General features: G+C 37.9%; 1 protein-coding gene across 2 annotated transcripts; it reads left to right on the top strand.

Annotated features, from left to right (window-relative positions):
* The first annotated feature begins 39 nt into the window (after nt 1-39).
* Nucleotides 40-5,307, top strand: LOC127951990 (uncharacterized). Of its 2 annotated transcripts, none has more exons than XM_052550172.1 (7): nt 40-617; nt 696-785; nt 1,426-1,485; nt 1,737-1,842; nt 2,159-2,394; nt 3,483-3,669; nt 3,833-5,307. In XM_052550172.1, exons 1-7 carry the CDS (start codon nt 525-527, stop codon nt 3,994-3,996), a joined length of 936 nt encoding a protein of 311 aa, XP_052406132.1. In that variant the 5' UTR covers nt 40-524; the 3' UTR covers nt 3,997-5,307. The 2 variants fall into 2 exon arrangements, with proteins under 2 accessions (XP_052406132.1, XP_052406133.1); XM_052550173.1 differs by having other exon boundaries at nt 3,483-3,706.
* The last annotated feature ends 16,665 nt before the right edge of the window (nt 5,308-21,972 follow it).

The raw sequence follows: 21,972 nt of genomic DNA, 5'->3' as shown, positions 1-21,972 counted from the left end.
AGTTTGGGATTTATATCGTTTTAAAAGGTTAATTGGAGACTGAAGTGTGCTGAATTTTGTAGGATGCGTCAGTAAACCAATGCTGCTAAATAAAATAGTTACTAATGCAAAATAACAGCAACAGCTAACTTTTAACTAGTCTATAATTAATCTCACTCTTACGTACAGAATAAACATCAGATGCCAGCTTTGCGTTATTAAAATGACCGCTAGCTATAGCTATCATGTCTTTATGACATATTGAACCGTTTATGATGTCTTATTTTTTCTTCTTCAAACTGTTATAGATTTAAGACATGTCAGCCGCTGTTAAAACTTTTAGGGTGCCTTTCCCACACATTTGACTCGTTTTCAAGTGTTTCAAGACGCACTCGTGATGTCGACACGCCAGAGTGTCTTTAACTTTAATCGAAATGCCACGAGCGTGAAAGTCATCAGGCTGTCACGGATCTGCGCGTGGCCATGACCGGCATGATAAAGAACCGGACGGCTTTTCGGCGAGGAAAACGGCTAATGGGCGAAAGATGAGGAGAAAAACAATAGCAAAGCGCATCCTGTACAATGGATACGAAGAGACACCCGCAGAATCCGGCGCCAGGGCGAACCACGTCCTCAGTGTATGTAAACATCAGCTTTTGTTGCCTGCGTGTCATTGTTTTGCACTCCCTTGGTTTAATTATGTGACTGTCCTTCAGCAAGAGCCGGCGAAGAGGAGAAAATGGAGAGAACTGAATGGAGAGGACATCTCATCTCGCAATGCTGACTATATCAAGTTCAAAACAAAGGTCTGTTCCTTTTTATTGTTGAATCAATATTGGAATCAGATTTGTTTTTTATCTGAGAAGCATTGCTGAATAGATTAAAACATCTGTTCCAGTGACAATTCTTGACATTTATAGCCTTGAAGATTTTGATAATTAAATGTAATAGCCTAAATAATGAAAATATATGAAAGATAAAATGCATCTTCCATTCATTTATTCCATGTTTGCTATATCCGTAGCCTAGTTTAATGAGGGTTAATGGGTTCACATAGGCTACTGTAAAGAATGAAGACACATCTGGACTTCCTCCGGTTATCAGACTGCCAAAAGCCTCTGGAGAATTTTTTTAGGTTGCATTTCAAAAAGGAAAATCAGTTCTCTGAAAACTTATACGTGATGGAGTTCATGCAAGAGCTTAAAAGACTGCCATCAGTTTCTTCAAAGAATCATGAGGGAAAGGTTTTGAGGCACTTAAAATATAGAACGAAATCTCGAATAATGTCATTTCCATTTGAGGCATCTTCAGAAGGTTATCCAGTGGTTCTGCCAATGTGAAGAACCTCACAACCATCGTTTTTACATTGCAGTCCAATGCTTTTGTGAAGTTGCAAGCCGAACTAGAACCACTGGTTTCATTTGTATTTTGCTTGCTCTCAAACAGGCTTTTGAGGTTGACAAGACTCTTGGAGATGTAACAAGGGGTGCAGATTTTACTATGGAGGTAATATGGCACAACATTCCACTTTTGGGCTAATTTGTTAATAAAATTCACAACATAAATTAAATTAAGCTTCTTACGTCAGAACCTGTTTGATGCAGTGCTTATAAGGATTTAGAGCCAAATTCGTTCAGCTCCAGAAACTCGTTTCCTATGTTTAAAATGATCTTAGGTGGTTTTGGTTAATTACTGATACAAGTTTGAACGCATGTGTCCACTCAGTTTATAATGTGACGTGGATAATCTTCATCCAGGTGCTTGGAAGCCTCCAATCACGTTCAAGGGCGGAGCTTATCGCCATGGTGTTGAGTATGCAGAGGGAGATGGACAGCCTTCGAGAGCAAATCAGAAGTCTTACAGGTAAAGCAGTGGACTTCTGAAATGTGGCAAAATGTCCCTTTTTGGGTTTAGTTTTTTATTTTACAGCAATGCATTTCCATTGGCAGGGAAAGACGTGCATTGAGCTGAAAGCTCACTGAAAACCAGCTCGTTCACAGATTTCACTTTTCATGTTTCAAGATCATTTCAGTTTGAGGAAAAGTCAAGCAAGTTCATGAGGAAACTTTACGTCAAAGAAAGATTTAGTGTTACTGTGGTGTTACCGTGCCATGTTACACAACAGGTTGCCTCTTGTTGTGACACAGTTTCAAGCTAAATTCATACTTTTTTTGTACAGCTTGTGGGAAGTTGGCTCAGACGCTTGAAGAGCTGATCGAGAAGAGTGATAGATGGCTGTGCTGCAGCCACGAAGCTGTAACTCCCAGCATTCCAGAGGAGCTGGAGAGAAGCAGGCCACCCAGTCACATTAGTGGAAGAACAGCTGAATGTGCAAGTTCAGAGCAGCAGGGGTGTGGTCAGTATGAGGTCACACAAACACTGCCTCAACGGAATGGAACGCTTCCCGAACAAGAAGTAAGAGCTACGTTTTAGATGCCTCTGCAGTCAGCTTTAGAATGTTTCATTTTGGTGGAATTCACTGCATTTTCATAAAAGTTCTACATATAATTAAATGTATTTAATTGTTTTGAAATAAAAAGTTGTTCTTCAGCCACAGTTGCTGCTGTTTCATCGTAGGGCTGCAGTTATTGTATCGCTTTGATTAATAAGACGTAATGTTTAACGGCCTCAATCGAAGAATTTGAAAAGTGGTGTTTGCATTGTGTCTAAAAATACTGTATAATAAAGAATTATGAAACGATGTGAAATGGTTACAAAAAATTATAGTGTAAAAGATTTTTTAATAACCTTTTTTCTTTACAGTATCAGTTCTTTGCAGAACCCTGTGTTCTGTTGTTTTTAAAATTTGCGTTAGTTGCTGTATTACTATTTTTGCGGGACTGCAGTAAATGAATATTTTAGTAACTGATTGATCTGTTTGTTATTTCCTTGATTAATTGAGAATCATGTTCAATTCTTTCCTTCAAACAATATGCAAATTGAATGGATACATTAGGTCAAATTATTTTAAAGTAAAGGTTACTGTATAAACTCATTTTATGTTGAGGAAAAAATATATAGGCCTATTTATTGAAAATGTGTCATTTGTCATTTGTCAGTTAAAAGCAGCATAACAGTTTAAACAACCAAAATTATGAAAATAACTAAACCAACTAAGTATGAACAATTATTTGGGTAAATCTGTAGTATGCATGATTTAAAATGACAGTTTGTTTCTGCAAAAATATTATTATGTGCATTTATGATTTCAAGTTCAGTTGTGGCTCATTTAAAGCTACTATTCAATTAAAATGTAACAATGACAAAAACATTCAATTGCTTTCTGTTTATAATGCATTGTTTTGCAATGTAGAAGAATTTAGGTTCTGGTAATGCATTCTGCACCATACGGATCACCTGACTAATCAGGAATAACATTAATTGTTAATTATTTTAATTTGGTTTCATAATCAGTTTTAAAAAGGAGTAATTTTTGGTTGTTACTACATTACATACTACATTTTCATAGCTCATAAACAGCATCTTTTTTGTTTCCTCTGCAGGTTATTACTGCTGATCTCCTGGAGCGCTGCAACACAGGGACCACCGCTCAGAAACTCACCAATGACCTGCTGCGCAGCCTCTACGACAGAGACTGCCTGGCCTCTCACTCCATCTCAGGCATCATCAACAGCAAGAGAGGGATGCCTAAGCCAGCTCTTCCGGCAGATGAGATCCAGGCCATTCTGAGTACGTATGAGGGACTGTTTGTAACAAGTACTGCACGGTGGGTGTCTTTTAGTTAGTTCCAGAATGCGTTCAGTTCCATTTCATTAACTGCAATCAGGCCATTGTGAAGTTTGTGATTAATTGGGGTCTGCAGTTTTGATTACCAGTGAAACATTCTCCACAGGGACAGTGCAGCGGTTCTTCCCCGGAAAGACTGATTCGGAAATAAAGGGCTACATACGACAGAAGCTTCAGAATGAGGCCAAGAGGCTTCGGAAAAGACCACACCCAGCTGATGATCCAGTGGTGGGCTCATTTGAGACCGTGAAAGCAATGTTTGAGCATTGAGTGTTGACTATCATTGGACATCCCCAGTCAACATATTTAGTTGAAGAATTCATAACGACCCAAAACCCTGTTATTAACCTTAAAGGGATAGTTCAGAAAAAAAGTTCTGTCATCATTTACTTAATTTTCATTTATTGTGATTTGAAACGACGCAAGGGTGTGTAAATTATGACAGAATTAGAATTTTTGAGGAAGGCTGCATGATTCATCAAAATAAAACCAAAACTGAGTGCGATTATCAAAATGCAAAGGCTGCAGTTTAATTTAACAAGCAGCGTTTAAGAGTGAAGCGCAGCACTGAGTTCATTTATCATGACCCAGTGTTTTCAGTCTCTCAGAGAAATCTCTGCTTGTGCTGTGCCCTGAGTCACTTTTAACCTACATTTGGGAACTCAACCACTGTCACAATTTTTTTTTTATGAGATTTCTAAGAATTTTTAAACAGACTTGTCCACAAGAGAATCTCTAAGGGCTCCCTGCAGTTGTCTTTCAAAATAAAAGCATAATATCTTAACATTTAAAAAGAAGAAATGTAAACAGCAAATTTATTAGTATTGTAAGTTTACATTTGTACTATAAAATAAAAATAAATACAATTTTACAACTATTACTTTATTTCGCATTGAAATATTATTATAAATGAGTTATTATTTTAATATTTTAATAATACTAATAGTTATTATTATTATTATTATTATTAAAATTTTGGGACTGGTGCTGTTTTTTAATGCAACAAATTTCTTCCCCACAAATCGTGCAGCCCTGTTTTTGAGTGAACTATCCTTTTTTGTCTAAGCTATAGAGTACATGGCAAACTATGTGCATATGATTTTTATCATGTTGATTACACAAGACTGTGACTTCTTATTGATTTGAAATTGCAAAAACGAACCCCGGAGTTACAATTAGAAGTAGCTGGAAAACAGTAGCTTTGACATACCTCCAGCATCACTGCCAGACGTTATCACACACTGTTTGTCGTGCGCTAAAACTTCGACACCAAGTAGACTAAAGCTGTGAACACAGTGGCAGATGGTTAAGCATCGCTCTCCTGTAAAATGACATGGATGTCTCTTGGTAGCGGGGTGCATCGTGATTGATGTAGTTCAGACTTGTGGTATTTTAGTTGATCACATGTTGAAAGTGTGCCCCTGCGTGTAATGTGAATATATTTTCTGTGTGTAATGTGAACTACACACGTGCCTCTTATATCGAACTCCTCACTGTGGCCTTATCAGTCAGAAACTGCAGCAGTACAATTCTCATTTTGAAACCACTGTGATTATATCCATTAAAAAGGATTTGTCTGTCTTGAACGTGTGGCGTCTTTTTTGTTTTTTTGATTGCAGATTCTGTTCGTTGAAGCTTATTGAATCGGCAGCACAAAATGCACATGTTTTTTACCTTTCCAGACAGAAGCGTGCAGGCTCCTGAAGGCCAATGGCTGTGTGAGTAAATTAACCCCGCACTCACCAGCTGTATCACTGCTCCCACCCCTTTCTGGGGGAAAAAACACATCACCCAACACATGGCACAAAGGACGGCGTGGGAACTGCATATGGTACATAATCAATAGGCCTTATCGCGCACACACAACCAGAACCGCAGACACACCAGCATTGGGCTAGACCATTATCAGTGATACATGACCCTAATCCATTTATGTGTCAATGGTACAACAGATTGGGGTTCGGGAAAACAGCAGCGCCGCACTGGGGACGATATCTTCACCGATCCAGCCGTCTTACAGACTCTGCCTGTATTTCCACTCATCAGATCTGCTAACAGCAAATCAATGGGCTTCTTTTGTTTCTGCAGGTCCAGACATCCTCATTGTGTCGTCGTGTTATTGGCAGCGCGTTGTGTGTGTGCGTAAATCGCCAGGATGGAGGCCTCTCCCAGAATGTTTTCTTTTATCTAATGTGAGGATGTAAACGTTGCGAGGAAGCAAATATTTCAAACGGCGCTACGGCGCAGCCATTTGATCTCTGAAGGCTCCAGTTGATTTACAAATATGAGAAGTGCTTCAGCTGCATTCGCTAATATTTTCACAGCGCAGTCAAAGAAAACTTCAAAGTTGAAAGTTGGAGCGTTAAACAGTCCTCCGGGCTCGCATCCTTCTCTGAAGGGGCCAACGCAAACACGCCTCGGCCCTCCGCGGGGCTCTCGCTGAACCTGGGTAAAAGCAGCAGGGAGGACAGCCGAAATTAAACGTTTGCAGAACGCAGGAGAAACGCCTCCTCCTGTAGGCCCATACGTTTCCCGCGGAGCTGTAATATGTCATCTGGGCAGCCACTTCGGTGGAGGACATATCCCACAATGCCCTGCAAGGCAGGGTGCCACGGTACCCGTTGCGGCTCACTAACACGCCTCCACGTGCCATCTTAACTTTTCATTTGTCTTCTTCTACCTGTCAAGGGGAGGAAAAAATAGTTTGGAGGGAATGACAGAATCATGATCTATCAGTTGTACTTCTGTGCTGTTAAATGACAACACACTTTTATTCAACGTTCCACCAGCAGAAACAGTCTAATTCAGTCATCTTCATCCCAGTCATAAAATATATTGTTCTTACAGGGATTAGACTCTGCAGTTAAGAAATACATTCACACATGCTTTAATTGTTGATTCTTGCTTTGCTTTTTGTTTGCATCTCTTGTATGTGTAATTCAAGTGCAAACCAGAAATTTATTTTCATTTTTAATTTTTTCTACTTTGTTTTGTCTGGACCTTTTGAATGTAGAATGTGAAAGTGCAGACTGATGATTTATATATATATATATATATATAATGAAAGTACAACCCACATTTATTTCATTTTTTTTATTTGTCTGTATCTTTGAATATATAATATAAGCTCAAACCACCCTTTTTTATTTTTATGTTTATGCTTTTTGTTTTGTTAGGAGGCTGTCTATGTATAAGCACATTTGCATTTTTTTTTTCAGTTATAAGCTCAAACCACTGTTTTTTTTTTTTTTTTTTTTTGCTTTTCTTTGTTTTGTTTGGCTCTTTAATTCTATAAATTATAAGGCCAAACTGCAGTTTCTTTTCTGTTGTTTTTTCTTTAGCTTTTCTTGTCTTGTTTTGTTTGACCTTGCATTTGTGTAATACATTTTGACTTTGTATATGTGTATTTGTTTTAAACGCGATCAAACAGTAATGCTGTGTTTTGTTTAGATCTTGTATAATATTATGTAAGTCCAAAGAGCTGTTTTGTTGTTGTTTAGTGTTGCTTTCTTATACTTGGTTTTGGTTCGTTTGCATGAATGAAAACCCAAACAGCTGTTTTGTCTCTGTTTTGTTTTGCTTTCTTATACTTGGTTTTTGTTTGGATGAATACAAACCCAAACAGCTGTGTTGCAGTGTGTTTTGTTGTTTTGAACACGGACAAATTCTTCAATAACCCTAAGTTCGGTTTTAATTATAAGTCTTTGACTCATCTTGGGAGTCTTGTTGTTCTCTCTGTCATGGCAGTAGGACAGGAAAAGACCAGCTGTCATGTTTCCAAATCAACAAAGGCTGTTTTTATATGCATTCTCTTGGGCTGAGTGTGATTTTCCACCATGCAGCAAGACTCGTACAGATGCAACGGTCTGAGCACAGTTGACATTCATAGTCATGTGTATAGCAAGAACGTGTTTTTGTGGCTGTTCCTTTCTCCCGCTGAGAAGTGCATGTTCAATTAAAGCGCAGGGGGTGACCATTGGTCCAAACCAAACAGAACACACATACGGCAGCCGCAGACACCCAAAGAGGCTCGGGATGGTCAGTTGTCAGGGCAACACGGCCCCTGGAGAGGGACGAGGGTGAAGCAAACACCTGCCCTGCTCTGATCTGTGGGGAATTACTCTGACTGAGAGCAGATGAGGATCCTTAAAACCGAGAGAGCCAGCATGAACTAGCGAGGAGGAGAAGGAGGGAAAGCCGGGCGAAAATGAGAGCATCTGTCCAATGAGAAGAGTGGAATTTATTTATTATCAGGAGGAAGAGGTGGTTCCATGGGGTGGTTTGATTAATGTCCAACCCTCCATCTTGTCAGTCCGTTTTTGTCTGCTGAAAGGAAAACAAAGCACGGGGGGTTGAGAGAGGGAGAGAGAGAGAGGGGTGGTGGGGGGTGTTCGGTTAATGGCTGCCACTGAGGTTTCTTTCATGTCGCTTGGGCCCGTCAGCTTTGATTGATGGCTCAGACAATGATTGGACAGACCCTTAGCTCCTGCTCACCAACCATGGGCATTATGGGAAAAAGACGAGAAAGTGGGAGAGCGAGAAGGAGAGAGAGAATTCTCGTCCAATCAGAGGGCAGAAAAGCACCTCTGTGGCCAATCAGAGGAATGGAGAAAATAGAGCAAGAAACCAAGCGGCTGAGAAAGAGAGAGAGTGAGAGAGAGAGAGAGAGAGAGAAAGAAACAGAGAAAAAGAGAAAATAGAGACCGACAGAATGAATAAAAGAGGTGGAGATTTAGATGAAGCCTGTCTGATCTCACTCGATTATATATGTGGATATAACAGTCTGTATGTGTAACCACTCCATCCAAACCTGTTCGCTCTTTATCTGTCTCCTTCTCGCTCTCTCTGTGTGGTTTTTCGTTGGCATCTCAAACCGCATTTTCTCCATTTCCTTGTGGCTGTAAGAATCCGTGAGGAATTAAAGCGGTGTCTTCATCTATCTGACTTACTGTCCGCAAATCAGAGACTTGTGGTCTGTAAACACACTGGCGTGGGGTCAGATCGCTACACGTGTACCTCTGTGTTTTGTGTCATCTAAAAATAAGAACCATAGCCTAAAAACCTAAAATAATCAGAGTTTGAACCAGCTCGGGGCTTAAAGTGTCGCTTTGAGGCACACCGAAATGGACAGAAATGGGAAGCAGCTTTTCTTTCGGGACAACCTCAAATTCAGGAGCTGTCTGTCATAATTTCCCAAGGCCGAAAGAACTACTGAAGCATGATTCTGTCAGCAAAAAACTCCCTTTGAGAATTGACAACATGATAATAAAAAAAAAAAAGTCAAGAGCGTGTTACTCTTTTTTTTGGGGGGGGGAGGGGGGTGCTTATTTGTATAAATATTTTAAGATAATATTTTCTGTTATATTTAATAATTTTTTTTAAAATTACATTAAACTTTTTGCACAACTCCTATTTACAAAATGTCTGTCTTTCTTGTTTGGGAGAGAGAGAAAGACAGCTTGCTACCGTACTACACATATTTATGCCACAAAATGTTTGTATACTGTAGATTTTATGTATGCATAGAATAGAATTTGTATTATAAGAGCGAGCACACTGTGCAGTATATTGTACCTCATAATGCAATGCTCTCCACCTGACTTTTCCATTGTGAGCAGTGAAGCAGAAGTAATATCAACTGCAGTTCTTTTGTATTTTCTTGACTCATTATTTGATCGCACTGTTAAAAGTTTTAAGACATTTTAATGCAAAGTTGAACTTTGCGTAAAATATTTATGTGAAGAACATCACCGGAATTAAACATGCATATATTGAGGTCATGTGAGCATTGAAATATTAGCTCAAGCCATGCCAAGGTCAAGAGTTTGATTCCCAGGAAATGCATGAAGTAATAAACAATATTGCTTTGGATGAAAGCATCTGCCATATTTCATAAATGTATGCTAAAAACAAAGGTGTAGAAACTATTTTCACTCAGAAAAGGCTAGTAAATATCACGAACCATTAATATGAAACATTAAATGTTCAAAAAACTGAAATGGTATTTTCTTGTAAAGCACAACTACTTCAATCTGTTTATTATATTTTTTTACCGCATAAATGCTATCAGTACAGTAATATCCCAGCCAGTGAAAAACAATGAGAACAGAAGTACGTGGAAGACAGTTGCATGCTGCAAAGAAAAGAAACTGTGTTTGTGTGCGTAAAAGAGAGCAGAGATACCTGGCTCTGGTTGGACTGGGTGTTATTAGGTTTGGGAAGAGGAACATATGTAGAGGAGCCGCAGGGGCCTGGGGGACGCTTGATCCCGTGGCGCCGCTTCTCTCTTCTGCCCCCAAATGGAAGCACAAATTGAGTTGGTAGGGCTGCGTAAATTGAATTTACAGAGGGATCCCCCCACCACCACCCCCCACCATTACCAGCCCCACACTGAGTTTAGGGTCATCTGTTTTAGTTGGCAAATTGATTTTTACGTTTTGGCCCTTGTCTTCTGCCGTCCTGTCCTGATCTTCCTCTCTCTCACCCTCCTCATTCTCATAGCTGTTAGCTGTTTATAGCCATGTATGATGGGAAGAGTTTGTATGAACATGGTGGTTTACATCAGTCATGGAGCGTGTGTCTGGTCACTTCATGTGATTTTCTTGCTGGAAACATTTGGTTTATATTTCTTGGACACATCATTGTCAGTGTTTTGTTCATAAATTAGTTTGCAAATGACTCGCAGATGTACGGATCCATGTTTATAAAAGCTTGTCTTCTCATCTGTATTGTGAACGAATGTGTCCTCAACCTTTATGAGGTTACGATGCATGACTGTGTATGTGTGTGTGTGTGTGTGTGTGTGTGTGTTTCGCCACTTTAGAACAGTAGAAGTTGTGCTCCTCACTCCCTCTGATGATAGCAGCATTGTAGCAATTAATTAAGCAAAATTAATTACTCCCTTATCATTCGAGTACACATTCACGCAAAGAACTCTCTCCATTTCTCTCTCTCTCTCTCTCTCTCTCACACACACACACACACACACTTTTACACATACATCTTCTGTTCTCTTTCTTTCTCTTTCCCAAATACTTTGCAGCAATGCATCCAAAGGAAAATGGCATTGCTCAAAAGTTGCTCTTTCAAAGCTCAGGGCATCTCATCTATGTTTCATTCAAGTATCAGCTCAGTTTGAGAAGCCCTTCGGAGAAGTAGACACAAATGAGATGAGCGTTGACAAAGAGAGTCTATAAGAGTGTATCAAATATTTCCGATTTAGGAGAATTTGATGAGATTTTTGTCGAGTTAATTTTGAGATATCTTACTTTCGAAAGCAGTCTTTGGTGTCTGAGCACAATTTGAGACCAGTGTTCTTTTATTATAATTGATTATTTGTTAGTATTTAGAATTAATTTTAGTTTTTATTCTAATTTGAGCTAAAGTTTTAGTAATTTTGTTGTGTTTTTGTCCTTTTTATATATATATATATATTTTTGTCAATATAGTTTTTTTTAAGTTAGATTTAGTTTAGTTATGTTTCTACTTTAGTTTAATAATAAAATTAAAAAAAATTCTAGCAACTAGAAAAAATAATATTTATTTTATTTTATTTTATGGGTCTTTGTTTTTTGTTTTGTTTAGTTTGTTTATGAAATGTGTCTATATAATTTAAGTTCTGGTTATTAGTTTTAGTTTATTGAGTTATTTTACAACTTAAACTAAATGAAGCAGGCAACTAGCTTCAGTTAATGTTTATTTTATATCAAGTATTTTGTATTGATTTTGAAATTATTGTAGTTTTTTGTAATAACTAAAAACTTAACACTAATAACCATATGTGAGACAATGTTAAAATCTCTTTTTGAGATCTTTTTTTACATTTTTTATTTCCCCTGTCTCTCTACTCTTAATTTTGCTGCTGTCTGGGAGAAAGAACTGATATATTTGAAAAAAGAAGAAGAAGAAAAATCGCAGTTATGCCAACCATTATTGGTTCCCAAAAAAAGCTTTCAGTGAACAGTTCTTAAAATAACCTTTTTCTCTCAGTGTGAAGAGCATTTAATAAAGATCGTTTAGTGCAATGGAAAGTTTCCAGAGATGTTCAAGGTTCTTAATGGAAACATTAATGCCACCAATTATAAGAGTGTCCTGCTTCACAATTGAATTGCCCATCATTTTGAATCTTTTTAAACTATTTGCTCAAATAATTAAAAGTAGTAACCGGTTGTGGCGTGTCACACAGAAGACAGATTATGATAGTTTGCTGACATTAAGTGTCAGATGTGGGTGTGATCAAGTGTAAGAGTGGGACGGGACACTATTAAACCATCTTATTTTGACATCCCATGACGATTTGTCTTTTTTACCCTGTCCGAAATCATTTCTTGTTCTCAAAAGCACTTTTAGATGCAGTATTCCCCTTAAAAGAGAAGTTATTTGGCGGTTGGAGCAGTTTGGAGCGTGTGTGGCGTCCTCCTGCTGTGTTCAATAGTGGGGTCTTTCCTCGCCCCGTGTGTATGGTGAACAGGATGGGGGTTTCTGGCCTGCGGGGCTGGGCCCCTCTGGTGTCTTGAAGCGGGTTCTGAGTGAGATTGATGAGGGTCGAGACCCACACCTCCCCCCTCCTGCCCCACCATGTCCCCCCCGAGGGCAGACAGTGCCTGTACACCCCCGAACACTCTCGCTTGCCAGAACTCTCCCAGCTGCGCCCCTCCGTTCCCAATCTTTCTCTTTTTTAGATATCTCCATTTATGGTTTTTGATTCTTTTATTGCTTGTTCTATCCATCTGGTTTTGCTGTTCCCACTCAGGACTGAGTGTCCTGGCAGTTCAAAGACCCAGAAATGAGGTATGAGGTGTGTGCCTTTCTCTTTTACTCTTTCTCTTTGTCTGAAAGCAACAGAAAGAAAGAAAAAGTAAGAGAGGGCGAGAAACAAACACTCACATTAATTCAGGTCCTGATTTATTATCTGATGCAACTAAACAGCTGAAAGAAGCAATGTGATGTTTCTGCAGGTATCGCACTGATAGAAACGCTGAATCATTCCTATAGTGGAAAACATGGTGAAAATGTGTGTGTTTTTTTAAAAAATATAAAAATTCTGTTTGTTGACACTGTTTTCTGATGTGTGCAGTAATAAGAAGAGATCCGTACAAAATCCCTCCTGCAAAACCACTTAAAAATAAATTTAATAAAATACATAAATAAACCTGGCTTTATACAACGTTCAGATTGCTGTTCTGGAAATGTATTCAAATTTGTGCATATGTAATTGGATAATTTAATAGGTAATGCCTCATTTGCATATTCAGACATGACATTTCAGAAAATTTCTAAAACCAAAAAATTTCTCACTATATGGTTATGAATCCTTTAAAGAAATCTGATATAATATAATGTGATTACCAACCTTTTTTAGAGGTTTCTCCTTAAATAGACACAAATGAAAGCAGAGGCGCAAAATAAGTGTGCATAATGTGTCTCAAATAATTTGGTTTTAAGAAAATATTAATGAGAAACATTTAAGGTCATTTTATGATATATTTTTTTGCCATTTCATAAAAGGATTTTATTATTTAAAGCACCATGCCACAACGTTCATGCAAAAATGCGTAGTTCTGTATTTTACAAATATTTTCAAATATACTTTACAAATAAAATAAAACGTTTTATTTTGGGAAATAAAAATAAAATACTTTTGATCTACCAATATTTATATCTAGGCTCTTTCTGTTTTATATATTTATATTTATATCCATTATATTTCTGTTTTATAGGTTTATATTTATATTTTATTTCATTTTCATATTTCATCAACAAAATGTAAGAAAAAAGAAGTCACACTTTATTTTAAGGTCCAATTTTCACTATTGACAAACCATTAATTATGACTTTTGCCTTAAACAGCCAATAGTTACCAGTAAGAATTGGTCTCTAAACTGAAGTGTTACCAAACTGTCATGTCTTATTTCATTTAAGAGACATGAGATACCTGTCATTTGAATATGCGATGAATGCTGAATCATACCTGCAGTGAATAGATATCAAATGTAGAGGAGAATCATGGCACAGACTGAGGTCTGTTCGGAAACTAAGAGCACTTTCCCATACACAGACTATTTTCAGATCTCCTTTGCCAATTCATAAATCTCAGGTTGTGATTATTTAAAGCATTCCACGGTGCACCATTCACACTAAATGGTGTGAGTTACATTCCTACGCTACGGAAAAAAGCCCCCAGAAGGCTTCTTCCATTACTTCTCATTAACTGCGGCCCCCGTGGCTGTTGATGTTACATTTGGGTTGATTAAACGTTTGTCATTTACACTTTCATCAAGCATCTCTGTCACCCTGTGGTTCTGTTACAGTGTGAACATGTCAGTTGTCGTCGCTTCACGTCCGGTTGTGATGAATGGCTTTTATCAAGTGACCGATCCAAACTCTCAGAGCAGGCTGAAGTCAGCCGTGACCATCTCTGTGAAATGTTATGAGTTGTTGTGACAGTTATCGTGTTGCGTTTGTGATTTTAGTCATGAGTTTTAACAGATGAAGTTTGGGTGCTGAGATAAAGTGTCAGTTCAAGGCCTCCGAGTGTCGGATTTACAATTTATTTACTCTTTCCAGAACCTGCCGTGGTTTGGAGATACTGGAATGATTGACTCAGTTGCATTTACAAAAGTTATCAGTTATCAGATACTTTTCTGCATTATATATGTGTGTGTGTGTGTGTGTGTGTGTGTGTGTGTATGTATGTGTATACGTGTGTGTGTGTATATATATATATGTGTTTCTGTGTGAGTGTGTGTGCAGTTTGTGTATTTATATATATATATATATATATATATATATATATATATATATATATATATATATATATATATATAGTGTATTTTATTTTTCACTTTTTATTTTATTTTCAAAACAATTATTTAAAATACAATTATTGTTTAATATAAAATTAAATAAAACATTTAATAAATATATGATTAAAATACAAAACATTTTCATGAATAATAATAGTTAATAATTAATAATTTTCAGATTTTTTTATAAGTCTGTTAAAGTTAACAAGAACTAATATTTAATGCTTTTGAGTTTAACATGTGTATATATATATATATATATATATATACACTGTATATTAACACGCCTATAATACAGACAGAATCAGTGACATAAAACTTTTCTGGGCTTTTTGAAAGCAAATGACCCTGTGATGGTATTGTGTAAAGAACCACACATGATCTTTCCCTCCAAAACTTTGCTTTGCGTTTCCAAACAAATCCTGATTAGCCAATCAGGGACATTTAATTGGCGTTGGATTGATGCTGTGTCTTGCTGTGGACAGTTTCAAGCTTGTCCTGGTGAATCCACACTGCTGGAGACGGAGGAGTCGTGCCTCATCCTCATTTTTCATTGTGTGTCAGCGAGCAAATGAAAGAGGTGCTTGTAATAACCCATAAAGAGGCTTTTTATCTGTCCACGACTCCCAAGTGCTCTCTGTCTTTCTTGCCATCCCTTTTTTTCTGCTTTTTAGATTTCAGACAGTTTTGCACAGTTTGTCTTTAGATAAAACTGAATTACTGCTGTGGATGCCATCAGGCTCAGAAGAACATCTGTCCTGCCTGGTGACCCTCTTTTCTGACCCCTGTGTGGTTTGACTGATGATACACACTTGCTCATTCACACACATGCATCATTAAATAATAAAAAAAATCTATCATTAGATAACATTATAGTATTTTCATTAATGTTTCGTTAATGAATGTGCTTGAATGTTAAATATTTTCGGGGTTTTTATGCAATTTATTCAAAAGATAAAGTAAATATACTAGTATTTTTTGGACAAAGCTGATGTTCCTCTCTGGAAAACTTCAGCATCATAACAGCGAGCTGCAGTCTTCTGTGTCCACCACAACATGAAACCCAATGTCAATAACTTTTAAATATTTATCTGATTAAAATAACATGCAAAATGACTGACTCCGGCGAGACTGCCGAGCGTCAGTGAAGCATCGCTAAAAACATCAATGGTGGAAATCCTAATGTGATTTAAAAAACATTATCGTGACAAAAACATCAATTTGTCCAAATAAGGCCATCGATACCTTTGGCAAAATATCAATGTCTTAAAAACAGAGACAGATTACAGGTCACCAATCCTGCATTCAAAACATCGATTCTTCAATATTACATTATGCTCTATATAATTACAGGGGCAAACCAGAATCAAAAAGAGACACAAAACTATTGTTTTCTCTCATAAAAATGTGGATATCTCCAAATAAGATAATAATTCAGATAATACATTGCTTTCCTTTCAACGTGTTTGCTGAAGTCACATTAATATCTCTGTTGGATAATTTTGGGGATAAACAGACAAAATATCACTCTATTTTTCTTCTCTCCTCACACACACACACACACACACACACACACACAGAGTTTCTCTGTGTCTCTGCAGGAGGAGAGCAGCGCTGTGTGCTGTAGAGGGGAGATAATGGCCTCTGGCTCCTCAATCTCTCGGCTGTAATGTGTTTCTGACGCCAGCGAGCGCCTGCAGCCCCCTGGGAGGTACAGGGACGACATCATGATGGAGTGTCAGGTGCTTCTGTGTGTGTGTGTGAGAGAGAGAGAGCATGTCAGTATGCATATCAAACAGCTCCATAATGATATCTGTTTTCCTGCCAGCAGCCCTAGACTGCAGGGACCACCTTTACTTTGGCAATTCCAATCACACGCCCGTCTATAGGTGCCCATATGTGCACAAACAGTCGGGGCTTTTAGAGGATGTTCGGTGCTCGCTTCTCGTCCCTCTCTATGTTACAGTTTTGGGAACATGGTGGAACTGACCGATAATCAGCGCCACACGTCCTGACATGAGCTGTATCAAAGGGTTGGTAAGCGGATTTCATGAGACTGGAGTCTCAGCCGGACTCAGATTAGTGGATGTTGCTGGATACTTTACCAATGTGGGCGTTTTTAAGTGTTTTTGGGGTGGGGTGGGGTGGGGTGGGGCGGTGGCTTGTTTCTGGAGAGTTAGATATAGAGAAGGATGATCATAGGCAGTGAGAAGAGAAATAACATCATAACATTTTGCAAGAAAGACTTGTAATCTGTCAGTACTTTTAGAGGCAGCACTAGGTCCCCAGAATAGACTATTAAAAAATATTCTATAAAATATTCTGTATTCTATATATATATATATATATATATATATATATATATATATATATTAATAGAAAGATATGAAACATTATTTTAAAATAATTTTAAAATAAAAAATGTTATATAGAGATATAAATATTTAATAAGAAATGTAATTCAGTATATAAATTCAATATACAAAATTATGAATTATTGTTAATTACATTTAAAATGTAAAATTAAGTATTGAATTTCTTTTATATATTTTACTCTCTCATCCACTGTATATAAAGTGTTTATTATTAATTTTATTATTTGTATTATTTTAAATCTAGAAATATACCATATGGAATATACAGCTACATCAAATAACTATATGGTGCAATAAATAACTGGAATTTAATATTATGCAAAATAAAATATTAAAACAGATTTAAAGAGCAGAGAAATTCATTTAATATGACATTTTAACTATGCAGTGTATTTTTGTCTCCCATCCCCCCCCACATGAGCACCAGGGCTCAGTGTTTCAGCAGGCTGAGCGCTAGCCATTGCACCACAGCTCAACCTAAAATCCATGTTTTTAGGGATTTGTGGAGGTTGAAAACAGGAAGAAGTTGGCGTGATGGATACATACACAGAGTGCCATCCCTATATGTGTGTGTGGACAGAGAGAAAGAGCAAAGTTTAAGGCCACGGGGTCAATCTCTCTGAATAGTGAGGAGAAAGGGAACCCCTCACATACACTCTCACACACATAATTCACAAAGACAGATCATTCACAGAGAGATATTTCACTCTCCTCCTCGTCTGCCAGGCCTACGGCAAGGTCTCGGCGAGGCCGTAACTCAGCGGCGTGACTGACGGCTCTGATGGAGGGCTGGACGCGTCAGATCATCCGGCCTGCTGCATGCCAGAGCATCAGACTATTGTGTGCTGTGTGTGAGACAGCGAGAGCCAGTGTGACAGTGTGAGCGTGTGTAATCTGATCGGGCCGGGGCAGGAGCGCTGTTGGTCTAACGCTTGGGTTACAGCAATTACAGGTCGCTGAGTCACATGTAGAGCCCTGCACACATACACACACTCTCCACCCACACGGGCCTGTCAGATATACACTGACAAGACAACCCCCGTCCTGAAATTACTACATGGACATCAAACGCCCCCCAGACAGCTGTCTGCCACCCTCACCTGACCGGTCACCTGATATCACACGAACAAACACACACACACACACACACACACACACACACACACACACACACACACACACACACACACACACACGCACACACAAACACACACACACACACCTCAACTATGAACAAGGCCTCATTTTTTAAAAGCTTTGTGTTTTCATATATTTTTTTTAAATGTAATTTATTCTTGTGATTCAAAGCTGAATTTTCAGCATCATTACTCCAGTCTTCAGCGTCACATGATCCTTCAGAAATCATTCTAGCATGAGTTAATGCTCAAGAAACGTTTCTTCTCATTATCAATGTTGAAAACAGTTGTTTCTTAATATGTTTTGTAGATGCTGTGATATCTTGCAAACATATCTGCGAACAGTTTAAGACACTGTTGAGATCTCTTCTAAAGCACTAAAGCCAACACGCGAGAGTAAGTGTTTCTTTTTTTTTTTCTCAGGGGAGAATCTAAAATCCAGATGACTAAATCAAACCTCACCCTTTGTTCTCCATTTAATCTACTTCTAATCAAATTCGATGTTCTTTCCTAAGGGCATGCTTTATGCAAATGATTGTTTTCAAAAGATGAATTTGATCTCACCTTAATCAAGAAGCAACTAAAACTGCACTAACTATGGTATTTTGCCAGCAACTTTAATTATCACAGTACATTTTTTTTTTTTTTTTGCAAAGAATGTTCAGGTCCATTTGGTTTCCACAGAGTTTGGAAGCAATTTATCATAATTCTCGGCTCACGCTCATGAGAAACATCTCTCAAACTGTGTTTTTACATCGTGACTTCCAGCAGAACGAAACGGGAGACGCCACCCAGCGAGCGATGACCTCTGACCCTGTGGTAATGCCAGCCTCCAGGCGTGCTGACTTCACAGAAGCAGATGCACACAGCTCTTTCTGTTCTGCTCCTCAGCTGCCGGGCTCTGGAGCCGTGGGGAGACCAACCCCTCCGGGCCTGTTCTGGACGCCACTGTCAGCTCCAGTGGACAGCTGCCGCCCAGGTAACAGCTTTATGGGATAATGTGGGCGGCTGGTGTTCTGCTGTCTATGAACTGCACACACCACAGTATGTAATAAGAACATAACCAATGAGATAATCAACATACAATCAACACCACCTCGAAGAGAAGCCCACTACAATAAAGAACACAGATTATCAACCTAATGAGCCCAAACAGGAGCAAGTGTGTGTGTGTGTGTGTGTGTGTTGATGCTTTGACAAGCCGAGGAGATTCCACTTTGCTGCGACTCTCCAGATGCCATCGCCATGGCTACACAGGGCTGGGAACCTGACCTCTGACCTCTCAGAGGGTCACTAAGTGACCCCTGCTGTTTGTACAGAGAAACTCTTCAGTGGCAAGCGAGAGGGAAAGACATCTGGCGATGTGTGTATGTGTGTGTCTGGCGAATTACTGGGCATAATGGACGAATCTTAACCGCGGGGAGAAAGTGTTGGACATTTACAATGATGGAGTGGGGTTTTGAATTTTTATGCGTTTGTGATGTTTATATGTGAATGTCTAAAATAAGTAATATTAGGCACTCGACTCCATTTCCATAATCTGACAAATCAGCCTGTGTGGGGGAAAAAAAGTCAATCAAAGTGCTATTTCTTTTCTACTCTCTCACTTTTTTATTTTCCATATTCATTTAATATGGCATGCACTTGTTTTGTGCTCTCTCTCTCTCTCTCTCTCTCTCTCTCTATGTTTATGACACCCACATTCTTAATGTATGTGTCTCCACCTCTATTATTCTCTCATGCTATTGGATAATTCTAGCCATGCCTTGCTCTCTCTCTCTTTCTCTTTGCCTGCGTCTCAATTCATATATATCAGTAATAAATAGCGAGCAATGTATCCCAGATAGTACACAGTTCAGTTCAAAAGTTTAAGCTCAGTTAATTTTTTTCCCTCTGTATTTAACATTATGCTATTTCAAATCGATAATGAACTTTATGTTCATCAAGGAATCTTAAAAAAAACATTGATAATAATATAATAGGAAAATTTATTGAACAGCAAAACAGCACATCAGATTGATTTCTGAAGGATCATGAGACACTGAATGACACTATGCTGAAAAGTCAGCTTGCGTGAAAGAATCAATTATATTTGAAAATATATGAAAATAGAAAACTGTTATTTTAAATTGTAAAAAATATTTTATGTATTTTTATGTATTTATTTATTTATTTGCTTATTTATTTAATTATCAAATCAATGGAGTATTGGTGAGCTTGAGAGACTTTTGGAAAATCTTGAAAAACAAAACAAAACTGTACATTACAAATATGATGCCAAAAATTCTAATATGGTTCTAATATTCTAATTCTAATATTTCTAGTGGATTTGGGGAAATTTGCATTGATTTATGCTTTTACATGCTAAAATTGCCCACATGATAGTCACTCTGGAATTTTGAGCTTAAAAAAAAAACATTAATATTTTAAAAACTGGTTGTTTTTAGCTATATCTATTGTAAAATTAAGTAAATTAATTAAGTTTGGTTGTTTTTATTTTAGTTTCAGAATAAAACATAGCTTAAGTCTAGTTAGCTACTTTTTGTTAATATGTGGAAATAAATAAACTTAAATGAAAAATAATTTCATTTTATTGTCTCCAGATCTGTTGAAAAATAATATATCAAAAGCTTTGACAAGATTTTTCTAATTCTTACATAAAATGAGAAAGCCAATTTAGTTTTAGTGTAGAAAAGACCATGCAAATTAAAATGCAGCCTTTATTTTTAATAAAACTAAAAGGCTTATTGTCATCCTTTTTTAATTTATGCAAATAATAAAAAATGCTGTTAATTCCACTAATTTTAATTTATGCAAATAATAAAAACTGCACTGAAATCCGCTGTTAAGCTAGTGGATTTTCAGTCTTGATTGACTGGCAGTGCTCAGAAGGAGCCCGGGGCCTAGTGGGCCACAGGGCAATAGTGCATGATAATATACAGAACAGAAACACACGGGAGTCCAGCAGAACCCAAACACACATCCTGTCTCCTGCAGGACTCCCAGGTGCTGCGCAGTATCACATTTCCACATTCAGTCCCAGAACGCTGCCTGCCAGCGTGCCGAGAAGTCGGAGCGAAAGACCGTCTGTGTGTTTGAGGGTGATACAGCACATATGGCCCAAATGATCTGGCAACTCTATTTATTACACACAAGAAGTTAAATTGAGCTTCATGAGGAGTGTGTGAACATACAGCTCTGGCAGCGGCCGTGCACCGTGATGTTTTGCAGGCCTGAACATATTGGTGTGTATGTGTGCCTGGAATTTCTATATAACATAGTTAGTGGCCATTTCTCTTCCAAGCACGCTGAATTGAGCTCTGTCAACTGGTTCAAAAAAAAAAAGAAAATGAAGTGTTCCACATCTTGATTACTGCCATCTTCAATCACATCTCATTGGACAGCCATAAGGGAAGCCACATTTTAATTAGTCACATTAATTAATACAGCTGTTAAAGTCTTGGTCCAGTTCCCATTGCCATCAAATAATTTCACATGCCTGCACTAAAGTTCATGCAACATTGAGTTGTACTTCTGATTTTATATTTATTTTTGTTTGTTTGTTTGTTTTTATCTCACTTTCCAGGTGTAATTGATTCAATTTAGTTCCAAATACGTTCACATGATAATTTCCTTAAATCTTATTATTGTTTGTGGCCAGATGAGTTTCATTAATATAAAAACATCTCTCTAGAGTTTTGGTCCCATGAGCTCTAATGCAATAAAGCATCTTTAACTACCATCTGCCCCGAATTATTCTCTAATTACCTAATAACCTCCAACATAAATGAACAGAGTATAACGTTGTAATGTTTTAATGTAGCACCTGAGTAATAATGTCAGATCAACTTGCTGTCTAGATACCGACAGCTGTCTCGTCTGCATCTCTGCTGGAAAAAGCGCTGTTGCTTCAGTCGATGACGCCGGGTT

The sequence above is a fragment of the Carassius gibelio genome, chromosome B3 (genome assembly GCF_023724105.1).
Source record: "Carassius gibelio isolate Cgi1373 ecotype wild population from Czech Republic chromosome B3, carGib1.2-hapl.c, whole genome shotgun sequence".
In the NCBI taxonomy this organism is placed as follows: Eukaryota; Metazoa; Chordata; class Actinopteri; order Cypriniformes; family Cyprinidae; genus Carassius; species Carassius gibelio.
Note: the sequence above shows the minus strand (reverse complement) of the source record. Positions and strands in the feature narration are given on the sequence as shown.